Source organism: Linepithema humile, chromosome 4 (assembly GCF_040581485.1).
Source record: "Linepithema humile isolate Giens D197 chromosome 4, Lhum_UNIL_v1.0, whole genome shotgun sequence".
Classification (NCBI taxonomy): domain Eukaryota; kingdom Metazoa; phylum Arthropoda; class Insecta; order Hymenoptera; family Formicidae; genus Linepithema; species Linepithema humile.
Genome location: NC_090131.1, coordinates 5075236 through 5089341, shown reverse-complemented (window position 1 = coordinate 5089341; position 14106 = coordinate 5075236). Strand labels below are relative to the sequence as shown.

The 14106-nt window shown below is 37.1% G+C and overlaps 2 protein-coding genes and 1 long non-coding RNA gene across 17 annotated transcripts in view; 1 reads left to right on the top strand and 2 right to left on the bottom strand.

Annotated features, from left to right (window-relative positions):
• The window catches only part of LOC136999464 (uncharacterized), a 39060-nt gene extending 35177 nt beyond the window's left edge, over nucleotides 1-3883 (bottom strand). The window contains exon 1 of the long non-coding RNA XR_010889847.1: nucleotides 3785-3883. This is a non-coding gene — a long non-coding RNA (uncharacterized lncRNA). The remainder of the gene's footprint in view (nucleotides 1-3784) is intronic.
• Nucleotides 1-14106, top strand: part of LOC105671945 (uncharacterized) — a 150407-nt gene that overhangs the window by 41994 nt on the left and 94307 nt on the right. For 11 of the 15 annotated variants that reach the window (XR_001100726.2, XR_010889834.1, XR_010889840.1 and 8 more), the window contains one exon: nucleotides 11568-11621. Coding sequence is in view for 2 of the 15 variants with exons in the window: in XM_067353599.1 (XP_067209700.1) it covers nucleotides 4418-4702; nucleotides 11568-11621 (339 nt within the window). In the remaining 13 variants the exon portion in view is untranslated. Of the gene's footprint in view, nucleotides 1-3433; nucleotides 4703-11567; nucleotides 11622-14106 lie in introns of those variants that run through there. The other 4 variants (XR_001100727.2, XR_010889833.1, XM_067353599.1 and 1 more) reach the window with 1 other exon arrangement.
• On the bottom strand, nucleotides 6157-10253 carry LOC105671944 (uncharacterized). The gene is made up of 5 exons (XM_012366514.2): nucleotides 9837-10253; nucleotides 8718-8841; nucleotides 7919-8069; nucleotides 7221-7437; nucleotides 6157-6621 (listed from the first exon to the last, which is right to left on the bottom strand). Exons 1-5 carry the CDS (start codon nucleotides 10079-10081, stop codon nucleotides 6495-6497), a joined length of 864 nt encoding a protein of 287 aa, XP_012221937.1. The 5' UTR covers nucleotides 10082-10253; the 3' UTR covers nucleotides 6157-6494.

The window sequence follows — 14106 nt, the reverse complement described above, 5'->3', positions numbered from 1 at the left end:
AAACGATGAGTAAAACAGATATTTATGTGTACACTTATCTTAATTACAATTAATTCGGATAAAATTTATTTCGGATGTGTTGCTTTTCCGGACGAAATAAACACGTATAATTTCATATGTATTATTATTCAAGCATTAATTGTAAAACGCACGGTTTAATTAAACTATATATGTTATTAATTTTATATTGTTATAAATTTCTATTATCATGTTAAACGTATAAATATTTCTTAATTATATTTATACAAGTAAATTATAGATATAGATATAACGTTACAATTCATTCGAAAATTGCGTTTTCGGTAGGCGCGCGGCTGAAAATAATCCTTTAACTTTTAATGAATAATCGGCAAACAGCGAATAATGCCGTCCGCGCGACGCGTCTCATTCTCTTGCTGCGTTGGCGTTTTCCCTCATATGTTTAGGACAAAAAACGTATATTTTAAGTTACCTGAGATTTTTTCAGAAGACACACAATTTATCGCCGGTCCCCCGAGCTTCCTGCCACGGCCGTGGATAACCCCCTGTCTCCGTCCTGCCGCGGCGGATAACCCGGCTTCGTCCGCGCCACGTTCGCTCTATGGCGGCACTCTCTTTCATACATAGCTGACATTTACCACCTCCCATATCCACCCTCTCTCATATTACGCGTTGAAATAGCCCTCGTCCCCGGAGCGAAGGCGCAGCAGGACGTAATAGCATTCTCGGAGAATTACTTATACCCTCCTGTGACCACCACTCATCGCGGCCAAGTTTCTCTCTTTCCACGAGCTCTTTCCCTGATAAAGTCTCGCCTTGTTAAAAGCAACGTCACTCCCGCCGCCGCAACGGTGAAAATAATGAAAAATAAAACGGCGAGGCGTTTAGACAGGGTGATTCTCACTCTTCTCGCCTCTTCGTGGATTATTTCGCGGGAAATGATATTTGGGAGAAAATTTTCCGCATAATTCTTTGAAGTATATTGAATTTAAGTTGAGAGAAAAAGTTTCAACGGTCGAAATTTTATCGCGATTAATCGCAATTTTAAATACAGGATGGGGTGAAGAAACAGGCGATTTTAAAAAAATTGTTTTATTTCATCATTATTGGCTGAGTTTAGAAATCCTGCTCCGGGTGACATTCTTTGTCTATTATTGTCTATGATCTTTGTCTATTGTCACTCTTAGGAGTAGGATTTCTGAACGCAGCCAATAGTGGTGGAGTAAAACGACTTTTAAAATCACCCGTTTCTTCACCCCATCCTGTACTTGCGTCCGCGCGTGACAAAGTCTAAAGAATCTCTAAAGTACACGTCATCGCAAAGTGATAAGTGCACGACACAATGATATGGATCGTAATCCTTCTAATAAGGGAGTAATAACGTCGTTACGGCTTTCACGCGAATGGCAAGCCCGACTACATATATCACGATCCGCCATCAAGTACGTCCCATCCGTACGAGCATTACGTAATTGCAACGGAACGTTTATATAAGGGAATATTGCGGGTTACGTAACGGACGGCGTAATATATATCCTAATAAGAGCGTGTACGTTGCATGCACAAAGTAAATTTCATCGTTATTGAATTGCCGTTTCTGTAATAAAAACCTCGCGACGACGTTTACGCGAGCGCGTGTCGGTGACTACTCGCGATTCGAATGCAAAAGGACTTGAATGCAGAAGAGGAGAAAAACCATTTTCCCACCCAATTCATTCTCCCGTCCACTCGCTTTTTTTCCCACGTCAAATCCTGTTAGTCTCTTATCACTTACGCTTCTTTACATAAATTCCAACGATGTCAGAATCTATCAAGGTTCATTTATGAATATTTTATTCCTTTAATGCGACGCACTACGTATATTTCCATCAGTTCCATTTTGTTGATTATATCTACTAGATTTTGTTCAAAGTTGTTTTAATGCAAAAATTTGCATATAATACCGCTGGATATAATAAAAGTATAGAAATAGTCAAATCGATTTCACAGCATACTTTTATTTTGTATCGTATAATCTAATGCAGCCGAACACATTAATAATTTTTAAAATATTTAGCATCTAAAGACCTGAAAAATTATGTTAGCCATTAAATTCAAAACATTATATTTTGTTTACAACAGTTATATTATTTCGCATAAATACTAATTTTCGGATTTAAATATTGTAACATTAATAATCATCGTTAAAACATTATTAGCAAATTAGATTAATTAAATCTAAGCATATTTTGCTTTTATTAGTAAACTTAGAATCCGCAATAAAGTTTTCCTTAAAATAATTTCTACACAATTTTGTACTTTTTATGTAATCTTATCTTCACACAACGAAAGCTTTTAACATATATATATAAGTAATTTATATATTTATAAATTTACCAGTGCAATTAAAATATAATACATTTTTTTACTTTTTTCCGATTGACAAAAATTATTATAAAATATAACAACATTATTTATCTTTGCTTTCGAAATCTGACCATTTTTCGTTAACGACGGACGGGATTTTCGGTTCAAGCAACTTCAAAGATATAATATCTTCGTAGTTTGCTCACGAAAGTGAGTTTCGATCAACAATCTTTATACACGATAATAAATCGAATCATTCCGTTTGAATACTTTCATGAACTACCGTATATCGAGCTACCTAGCCATCTCTACTCCGTGAATTTCTCTTTATCAGTGCACTGGCGGATTAATTTCTGGCATGTAATCGACCTAGTGCGTTTTAAGGTAATGTTAGTCGCGTGACTGGCGCAAAAACAGGCGACTGATAGGAACGGTAATATCATATATATATATTGCGTTTGATACGACGGCGCTGACCTTTCCGCCGGCGGAAAAATAGGAACCTTCACTTGTATGGGAGGGACGGGATTAGAAGTCACGTCAACCTGCGAACCGGCACGGGATATCTTATGGCGCGTATGCATGCCGAGAAATGGCTCAAGTCGTCGCGAGCGCATAACGCAATTTCTTCTTATACGTTACAATTGACCCTCCATCGATCGCATATATATTTGAGAAATACATTAATTTTATACCCGATCTTTAGATTTATGTTTTAACTAGATTTTGTAAAAACAGAAATAATAACCATGAAAAATAAAAATTACTTCTTCAGAGGTAATTTCTTTTTTCAGAAATTGTAGCTAAAAAGAATTAATTTTTATCTGCTGACTAAATATATAATGAGGATTCATATAAAATATAACATTATTAAACAATATATGTTTGAAAAAGACAGTTATAAAATAGTCTGGAAGAAGTGTGTTTTATGATATTATTATAAATAATGCAAACGTTTTTTCGAGAAAAATAACGTAAATGTAAAAATTATTCACGTTCAAAGTGCAAGCAGAAAATTAAATTATTCATGTTGATTTTTTTCATGTTGAAATTAAATTATTTATATTGATCAATTTTGATAATTATAAAAGTATAGAAATGTGGATCAATAAAAATCAGATTTTCCAATAATTTATCAATAGAAATATAAAATCATAAGATTTTGCAACGAGCATTTTTTTCCTTCATTATAATTAAATATTTAAATGGTTCATACATGTATATGTATGTATTTTTGCGCCAATTTGTATGTATTATATCGCCAATGATATCGTCCTTCGATTGTAGATTTTAAACAAAAAGTTTGAACATTTTGTATATCCGACTCTTGTGTTTAAACATGCCTTTAGTTCTAAAAGTCTGAATTATTTAATGTTTAATTTTGAAACCCAAGTTGTACGAATTGTTTGACCATTTGCAATTTCTAAGAACTACAAATAATAAATAAATGATAAATTACTTTAAAACTGCTGCGCTGAAGCTTTCAATGCCTTCTGGACCTCCTTCTTTGTAGTCGTCCATCGATGATTGCTCCTTTGTGGCACTCACTCGTAAAAATACGACGATTGCATGATATTTTATATAATAATTATTGTTTTTCCGACGCGATCTTTGTCATATTCAAAGAAAAAACTCGAAAAAAAAGTACGAGATTGCACTATGATCCGTTTGAAGTAGGCAAGCAAGCGACAAAGAGAAATTGCGTGATTAATTTTATGTGCCAATTTTATATTACGACTTTGTTAAATCCAAAATATTATCAAGCTTTCGCATTTCTCGAATATAAAAAATAAAATATATCTGCGTTTTAATATTTGTCACGATTGCGATTTCAAACGTAATAATAACATAAAGTGATTCTCTTTGCTTCTCTCCTCTGCCAGATCGCTGTAGTGCGAATGGCAACAAGGTGATAATACGGAATGATTTTGGCTACTGTCGGTTGCTGCCGTATGAATGGTGGGGCGAAAGTTATAGCATGCAAACAGCGGACGTACACAATGATGATGAAAACAATCACAAAATTGCGCGTCGAAGTATTTCGGTACTAGTGCGTGACGTCAGAGATTGTTTACTTTTGTAGTGATCTGGAATGTGGTGTACGCAGCGTATGCGCACTGTTATATACGCGTACGCTATAACTTTTTCTACTATTCGCACGGCGACACTCGGGCAAGATAGACGGCAGCCAAAATTGTTCCGTATTATTTTCAGTAGATTCAAAGGCCGTGTGTTATATTTTAATAAGTATTGTTCACGTTATCGTAATTATATTTTCGCGAGTGAGTGTTATGAAGACCATCGATGGACCACTGAGAGCAGGAGGAGGTCCGGGGGAGGGGGGGAGGGCATCAGGTTTCGGCACAGCACCTTTAAGGTGAGTGCTTTAACAAATACATAAACTCTTATTAAAATATTTAATTAATAAGTATCAATTTCTTATACAAATATTAGAATTATTCACAAATCTTAAATATGTGAAAAATATTTAATAATTACAAATAAAATAATGTAAATATTTTATTGAATAGTCTAAGCATTTTAAAGCAATTCATTGTCATTTCTTTATTATTTGTTACTGGTAAAATATTAATTGTATATCTGCAATGATCATATAGCATGTCTTATTCTTGCATAATATGATGCAAAATAAATTGCTACAAAATACTTAGACTATTCAATAAAATATTTACACTATTTTACTTGTAATTGTTAAATATTTTTCACATATTTGTGAATAACTCTAATATTTACATAAGAAATTGATACTTATTAATTAAATATTTTAATAAAAGTTTGGATTTATTAAAAAATTCTTGTTTGAAAACTGTCTAATTTTTGTTAATAAATATTTAATAAAAAGATGAATATATAAAAGCTTCAAAGTATGCAGTAATTATTTTTCAAATAATTTAATCACTGCTACAAATAATATTTGATATAATTTGGAAATATTAAACGAAATAATGGCTTTTTTGATATCCAATCCATAAAGTATGTATTAAGTTTAATAAATGTGTATTAAACGCAGTTGAAAAATACTTTAAATATATGCAGAAATATATTTAAATTTTCAATAATTAACGAAATATTAATTGACAAGTATTTATTTTATTAATTAACGGCTATTATTTTTAAATATTTATCCAATGCACTCTTTGATCTTTATTTTAAAAATGTTGGAAAAATGCCAACTCTCTCTATTATAAGATACTTTATTTTAATTTTTCGCAAATTATTAGTAAAATAAATATTTCTAAAATATGATTTTGCAGACAATCATAAAGCATCTAAAATTAGAAATCGATATTTTTTAGATATTCTCATTAAAGAAAGATCCAAAACTAGATAAAATAAATATTTGTTAATTAACGAAAATTCAGAGATATAATTTTGAACATATTTAAATTAATATCTCAACATTCCTACGTTTAGCTAATATTTTTATAAGTTCTATATTCAAACTAACAATTTCCAAATTTTTGGACTTAAAGACAGTTCAAAACTTTCAAGCACCATTTGACTTTGTTGTTGTCAGAGAATATTATTATTTTTTCTTTCACTTGAATGAAAGAATGTTGTTTACATCAATTGGCTTGAATAACACATTAGTACACGCGAAGCTGCTCAATACGTGTTTTTATCCACCTGAACAGACTCACCGTGAAAATTTTCGGATTTTTCTGCGATCTACTTACAAATAAATTAATATTTTAATTAGTAATACTGAATAATTATTTATATATACATTAATTATTGTATCTTCTATGAACAAGATAACTGAATCACTTTGTTTCTATTTTAAAAAAGACAACGTATGCATTTTTGAACTAGATTTCTCCTAAGATTCCACATTTTTATTTGATTATTTGTTTCAAGAAAAATAGTTTTCTGTATTTTGTCTCATGTTTTATCTCATAAATGTACGATTGCTGACCTTCTTCCAAACACCGCGATTGACGGAGGATTAGAATCGCGCTGAAATCACTCGAAACAGATCCTCATGCCACTGTTCGAATTTCGATCGAGGTAGTCTGCGTTAGCGTCGTCGTCGAGTCGTAGCGTCGTCCTCGCGGTGGCGTCCTCCCTCAATTCGTCGCCGCTATCGATCGCGGCGGCGGCGGCGACGGCGGCGGTCGAAGAATTCGGGGTGCCGGCCGGGGGACGTGTCAGTTTCTTTGTGGTTTTATTACACGGCTCGCCGGAGGTGGCAATTTGTTGAAGCCTGCGTTGTCAAAGACCGGAAGTAGGTCCCTCACTCTTTGTCCTGCGCCGATCGACGCCAGCTCGATCCATCTGCAATGGCGAAACACGTGAAAGGGGTTCCTCCTCTCATCTTTTTTTTCCGAGAGCGATCCGTTTCCCCCTAATGCCCGCGAAGCTTTTGTGTTTTATTGGCAATGTTCCATTAAAGATATTACGGCGAAGTGAAAGAATGAATCGTTTAATGGCGCTGTCATCATTTTTTGACTAATGGCAACGATTTTATTTTTAAGTACTTTAAATTTTGAAACATTAACGATTTTTATCTCAAAATTATATTACGAGTTAAAACAGATTCAGATGAACAGACCATACCGATTACATTTAACAAGTCGCGTATCTTGCGCGAAAATCGTTTCCTGTATGATTATTTTTAACGCAACTTTATTCGCATTGCATGAATTAATAATAGCAGTCCCGTTTAATTTGGAAAGAACGGATATTTAAATGCCATTATGCAGAATTATCGGTCCCGACGCAATGCTAGTTAATGCCGGGTAATAAACATCGATCGGGAATGATATCGGTGCCGTGCGTAATTTTTAACACGGTCGCGAATTTGTCGTTCAATGAATCACGCCGCTCATGTTGCGCCGCGCGGGTGAGCATGCACGAACGAATTCACTTCCCACCTGTTGTTTTTGTATTTGGCGAGGGGTTGAGCGGCTGGATGGGGCGTTTCGGTGGGGAAATATGTGGCCCCATAAAAATCCAAACCACGGCTCAGCAACATCGAGGTCTCCTCCACGCTGGCCAGAGTAACCCTTATAACGGGTGGTCCCGTATAAATCGTCGCGGGCTCGTTCAGATTCTGCGCGTCGCTCTTTAGCTTGTCATTGATGGCCTTCACTGATTTATTTAACACACGATTTTATTGCCTGCGTTGCAAAAAGGTAGCTCGACGCGTCGTGAAAAATAATAGCGCGTTTAAATACGTGAATCGCTTCGTATATATGTCAAATACAATGGCATACTTTAAAGCTTATTGTCCGGCAACAATAAATTGCAAATATACAAAGAGATATAATTATTTTACGGGACGCTAAATATTTTATGTTAAACGATTGATAAAAAATTGTTGGCAAAAATAAATTTATTATTGAAACTGTATTTTATTTACTTTCAAGAAGTTACACTTATTTACTTTGATTATATATTTTATACAGAAATTCATACACGTGAAAAGATTTTTTAAGCTGCAAAGAAAGAGAGAGAGAGGAAAGTAGTCTATCATGTTACGCGATGTGTATAGGGGCTCGAAGCTTTCCTCGGGAAAAGTGCGGCGGTATGAGAAATATGGAGAAGAAGCATTTGCATTTTCGTGACTCACAAACAGTTCCCGTGTTCAGGGGTAGCCTGGTTACTTCGACGATAGATCGATATTTGTAGAGAGCGTGCCTAATATCATCCTCCGGCAGCTCCTCGGGCACATCTAGAACGTAGACGGTGAAGATCTTCGCCGGTCTACACGGTATAGCGACCTATATATTATGAGATTAGAATACACATCATTTACCAAATTTATTCCGGGGGAGAAATTTCATACGTATAATTTTCAAGTGTCATATTTTTTAAAGAATAAATACAACGAAGAAGAGCTATATTTTAGAAAAACAAATGCTAGAAGAATATTCTTTGAAAAACAAAGCGAAAAACAATCGCGTTTCGTGATTTTTGTAATTCACCATGGAGTTAATGCCGCATAACGCAGTATCGCAATGATCAAATCCGAGATGAATGCGGAAATGAGTTGCTTACACATATTACTGTCAAGCTATTTCTGTATCTTTCGCGTGAGTAAAGCGCCCTTTGTACTTTGTTGTATATCTGCAACTTGTGTTCGTGCCACAAGAGCGTAAAATCCATGCAGATCCCGAGATTAGTTGCAGAAGCACTATAAGGTATTTCGCAGTGTTAGGTGTTTTAGCTTTATAAAGGTTGCTCGAGTAATCATGCAATATAATGCAACACACTTAGACGTAAAGCAATAACACGCGAAATATAATTATTTGCGGCCTTCAAAGTTATTTTGTCAAGCGTTGTTCGTTGAAGTGAGATGTCTCGGTAATCCCGTGAATACAGAGTTAATTTAAGTCGCGAAAATTTGCCTTAGTGTGTGGTGTATTTACCTTCTTGTAAAAGCGGGCACCCGTTACTTTATGGAAGCCCTTTTTATACACCGCTTGAAAGTCGTCGATGTTGCTAAACTTGAAGAGAATGCCGGTGGCGGTCTTCGTCAAAGAAAATGCGCCTCTAAATCATACAATAGAAAATCGTTTTTGCTATGATACGAGTCAATAAGAGAAAGCCTATTCGAGAATGAAACTCTGCGCGAAAAATATCATCTTTGATATTTTATACAACGGAATAATCCCGCGGTCAAAAGTTAGTCCGCTCCGTAGTTGCTCTCGATGTTAATCGCGAATGAATTCCTGCCACTGTCAAGCACACGATCTCGTTGTCGATGCGCAAAAAAGTTCGCACACAAATGTCAGACGCAGTTGGTTTTAATGGATTTGTTGTCCGATCTGTTACTGCCTTTACTACTTCACACGATGCGCCAGCTGACTTAACTACTTTTAGATCCGATTCGGGCGTGAAGCACTTTAGGATCTCTTGCGGATTAAACTAAGTGAAGGTCGAAGTAATCTAGAAGATACAATCAATGCCACTGCCGCAACTCAGTTAGAACAAGATTTTAATTCGATAAAATAAATGTTAGAAAAATTAATAGAAAAATAACATTTATTATGATATTTTTTAAGAATAGTACGTAGTAAAGTAATTTACGAGTAATTTGGTTTAGCATTAAGCCAATTAAAAACATTTTTTGCATCTAGAGAAGTAAAGAATATGACTTTATCATTGTTTATAAGAACAATTTTTTATTTTGAAAGGAGATAAAATAATTTTTGTAGCCGAATCATCTGTGTTCACTATCCTTTGATTAATCGATCGAATTTAATATCGTAAACGTATGTTTTATGATGTGAACGCGCGTATATCTTTTTGCGATAATGATGATATAAACTTGTCGAACACAATCGACGGGTGCAAGATGCAGGATAAAGAAACTGAAGAAAAAAGAACCCGAGGATCGATGACACCTTCGAGCTCGTTCATCATAGTTTATCGGAGTACGAGTCCAGTTTAACGTCTCTTTTTCTCTCTCATCGAACGACTTGAAATCCGGGAAGAAATCCTTGTCCCGCGTGACGGGCGCGGTCCCGCCGAAATGGTTCTCTCACCGGAAGTTCATTTTCTCGCAGATGGTAGCGGCTTTCTCCATGCTCAGCTCGTGGCTGGGGGTGAGCAGGAAGGCGCCCTTGGTGAGGAAGTCGTTCTCGCTGATCTCCGAGTCGGTGTCGCCGTGGTCCTGCCAGTCGGCGGAGCCGCGACGGCCCTCCTGATTCAGGCGCGACAACGAGCTGCTCTTGGACGCCGACATGTCCTTTTCGCACTGCGCACTGCCGTCCTGTTCCGACTGCAACATCTTTTATAGCTGTTGCCAACGAACCGAGAACGAGGTGATCTCACGTGCGCCGCGTCGAGAGGGAACGGCCCCGCCGAGATCCTATACGCACGTAATGCGTTACGCGAGATCGATCGCTCGGGAGGATGTCGGCCCGAGACCGGACATACGTCGTGCTACACTGGCTCGAGATCGCGTTCCATCACGGTCCTTTTATATGCGCTTCGATCGGGCGCAACGGGCGGATGAGCGAGCTAAGTTGGCGACGCGGTCGCTAGATTACCCGACAAAAAGTACTCCCGGAACGCGACCCGACGCGGCTAGTTAACCCCTTGATTGTTATTGATGCGCAGATGCGCAAAAAAAGAGACTGAAGCTTCGACTGTCAGTTTAACTATAAGTAAATGTATGAAATGTTTTTGTGCAATACGTTGGTGTAAATTATTATTCAACCTAATGTTATTAATAGGTCAGGACGCTCGAAAACACACTACTTTCGAGCTGTCCGTAAATGTCAGGCGTCACATTCGTACTGTCTACGACTTTTCAGAGCACAGCTTTTATATTCGATACACAAAGACGGATTGTGTTAGGGAAGAACAAAGAGCGCGAGACACTCTTTCGACCCAGTTATATTTTTTGAAACATCCACAGGTGAAAAAAAAAGATATCGGATAATTTTCGCTCGAGGATGATGCACCGTGCTTTGCGCGACTTTAACCTGTTTGCTCAAAATACAACGATACGCAATTAAATCCCTCTTAATTTTTTTTGTATCGAAAGCTAAATCTATTACAATCGACAAGAAACGAGAGCTTGAAGTTTTTTGTCGGAATACTCAAGAAACGCATCTCGTGCGAAAAGCTTCAATCAACATGGTTTTATTACAAACTCCATGACAGCGCACCGCAGGCGATTTGCATGAATGTTTAAACGAACTATCACACGGTGAAAAGCTTCATTTGAATTCAATTCGAGTGTCTCTCGCTTTCGGGGATCGTGCTCATGACAGCGACCGGGCACGGAGCTGTATCGATTTGTCACATATAATCGCCAGGTTGCTTAAGAAAGATATTTAGAAGTTCTAGTAACACGAGAGCACTAATGGTGAACGTGAAAATGAAAGATACTTGCTTTACTATCTTAAAACTCAGCATGCGATATTATTTCTCTTTTTACACCTTCAAGTTTTACGTTAATCTGTGGAAGATATTAAAATGTGTAATTATTAATACTTCCACGACATAAACTATTTTCTATATTCATCTTCAGAAATATATATCTTGACAAAAGTTCAAAATTTTTTCATGTGAAAATAAATATTCTGTTTTTTTGGAGATTATAAATTTTATATTTTTAATGCACAAAAGTTTTTTACAGTTAGCCGAGATTGGTAAATTGTTGGGAATATATTAATTAAATAATTTTCTTAGATTTATTAAAATTCTATATTAGTTTCATTATCTCAATTAATTTTACTAAACATTTGTTATCATTTTTGTTGCAGGTCTTTCGAATAGCGCCGAAGCCCACCGGAATCGATCATCAGTCATCGATAAAGGTAAGTTTAGTATAATAAGTTATAAATTTTTAAGCGATATTACAAACTTGCATCAGCACGTTATTTAAAAATATTAAACACATATCCTCTATATATGCTTTATAATATTGAAACATATTGAGTAAATCTATCGAATAGTAAACATATATTTCAACTGTACTATGCGTGCCCATATATTTATTTACCAAGTCGGCAAATCACGTGTCTCGCTAACGATGGTAGCGAACAATCTGTATAGCGACCGTTTATCGCGCTCGAGATCTCAAAAGACATCAATTGCGGGTCGCCGCCTCGTCCTCGCGGTCATCAAACCCTTCGACGTGCGCATCAACAGGGCAATCGGCAGTAGTGTCCGGTATTATCAAAGCCTGCGATTCCGGACGGATGAATGTCGGTCAGAATCTCCTAATCGTGGGCCGTGTTAGGCGACGCGTCAACACGCCGTTCGGCGTAGAAATCGCATATATCGCTCGCTATTCAAGCGCGTGTGGGTGACCGCGCGCGGATGCGATGCAGCAGTATGCAATACGGAGCGCGTTATGCGGATATCGCGGAACATCCGTTTACGCGCCGCTGGCAAGAACGGCGATTGTACCTCGATTCGCGCTGCGCGGGGCGAGGGAGCGCGCCGATAATTCATGGCGAGGGTTGACAGTGCCGCGCGATACTTCATCGTCAATAATCTGCTCGGCGCATCATCATCCGGGCGGCGTATCCGGCGACGACTGTGCAACGCGTGCGGATACGTGGGCGGCCGATCGACGATGGTCCGCGCTCGCATCTTTTTCCAGTAAAGACGCGAGCAATGAATTGGCTGCGTGGGCATTTAATTGGATGATTGGGCAAAACGATACGTCCTCGATAAATTGGTCTGCAAACGAGGAAAAAAATGGGGAGTTCTAACCGGCCATCATGGACGAAAGTTGATGTTAAAGGCGATGAAGCATTATGTATCCTATGAAAAACGAAGGTCGGAACGGCATGATTAATTCGACTGATTAAAAGTTTTTGTATTTTTTTCCTCGGCCGTTTCGATAATTAATTGAACGTTACATGGTATTTTAAATTCACATTAAGAATAATTTTCAAGATCACACTTTTATTACCGGTTTTGCGCACTTTTTTCCAAATTAAATATTCTAATTAATATTTGTTTTTAGCAGAAATTAATTGGAGGAAGAGTATAATTGTTAATTATAGTTGCTTTATACAACATTGTTTGAAAAAAACACAAATGATTGTTTAAAACCGTGTGTGTATAAGTTTTGAAAAAATGTAAAAACAACGCTTAAATTGAAGTTGTTTAACGAATTCCATGGCGAAAACGGTTTTAGAGTCCGTTGTTCGTCACAAGCGATCATTATCAAGGTATACCTGGTGTACCCGGGAGCGATAATTGTCATCTGCCTGTCAAAAACTGCAGGGATCAAAGAAACGTCAACAGCATTGTTCGTTTGCAAATATCAGATATAAAAGAAAATATCGGGCGGAAGAATACAAAACCCGCTGAAACAAAGTTGTCGAATAAAATAGATAGAGGCTATAATCGACACAAAAACGACGCCGAAAACGATGCATGAGTTATATATAATGAAACAAGATTTTATTTCGTTATTGCGCGTATGGTATTTTATTTATCGTTCTGTTTCTGTCTTTTCGGTACAAATTAACATATGCATGCATATCACGAATCGGTTTTAATCGAAATAGTGTCGATATGTTGCGAACGCGCGACATGTGAATGATAACAAAATAAGATTTCACTTTTATACTACGCTTTATTTATTTGTATAACATTTTATATCGAGAGAATATCGATGAACGTATTATTAAAAGCGCCGTCGTTAAAATTAATCGTTATTTATAGCTATTTATTTATACGCCGTTGAGCTGTTCCGTCTTAAAGCTTATCGATCCTCGGGAGATTAGCTACCGGAGCATAAAAAAGGCACTTTCACGGGGTCTAATGAGAGTAATGGAGTCTTGTAGCTCCAGAACGCCTTCCTTCTGGATGGATACGCCCGAAGCACCGCCTCTCGAAAGTATCGAAGGACTTTCCGTTCTTACTTTGGCTGAAAGAGCGTAGGTGCAATGGGGGGTGAAGATCCAGTTACTTATGTCGTTACTAAAGTTGAAAAAATCCATGTCGCGAAGTGTCTCTTATGGTGTTGAAGAGCGAGCATCTGCTTAATTTCTCACAGTTTCTCTCTCTCTTTCTCTCTCTCTCTCTCTCTCTCTCTCTCTCTCTCGCACTCCGGCGAACTTTCTTCGCGAGGACTCGCCCTCGCATCCAAAACTCCTTAAACTTCACTCCACTGTCCGCTTCACTTTAGTTATGCTTCTCATCTTATCACACTGGCGCACAATCTTGTGTCTGTGCGCAAACGCACTGCACCTAATTTAAATTAAATCGGTAGAACAATTTTAGAGGGATAACAGAATTTCCTTTTAAGTATTATTATTTACGAAATGTTTAACATGACTG

Coding starts and splice junctions, on each gene's coding strand:
- LOC105671944 (XM_012366514.2), bottom strand. CDS start 10,081: ATGTTGCAGTCGGAACAGGACGGCAGTGCGCAGTGCGAAAAGGACATG. Junction 8,842..9,836: donor TGCGAGAAAATGAACTTCCG/GTGAGAGAACCA, acceptor TGTATGATTTAG/AGGCGCATTTTCTTTGACGA. Junction 6,622..7,220: donor GCCAAATACAAAAACAACAG/GTGGGAAGTGAA, acceptor TCGCCATTGCAG/ATGGATCGAGCTGGCGTCGA.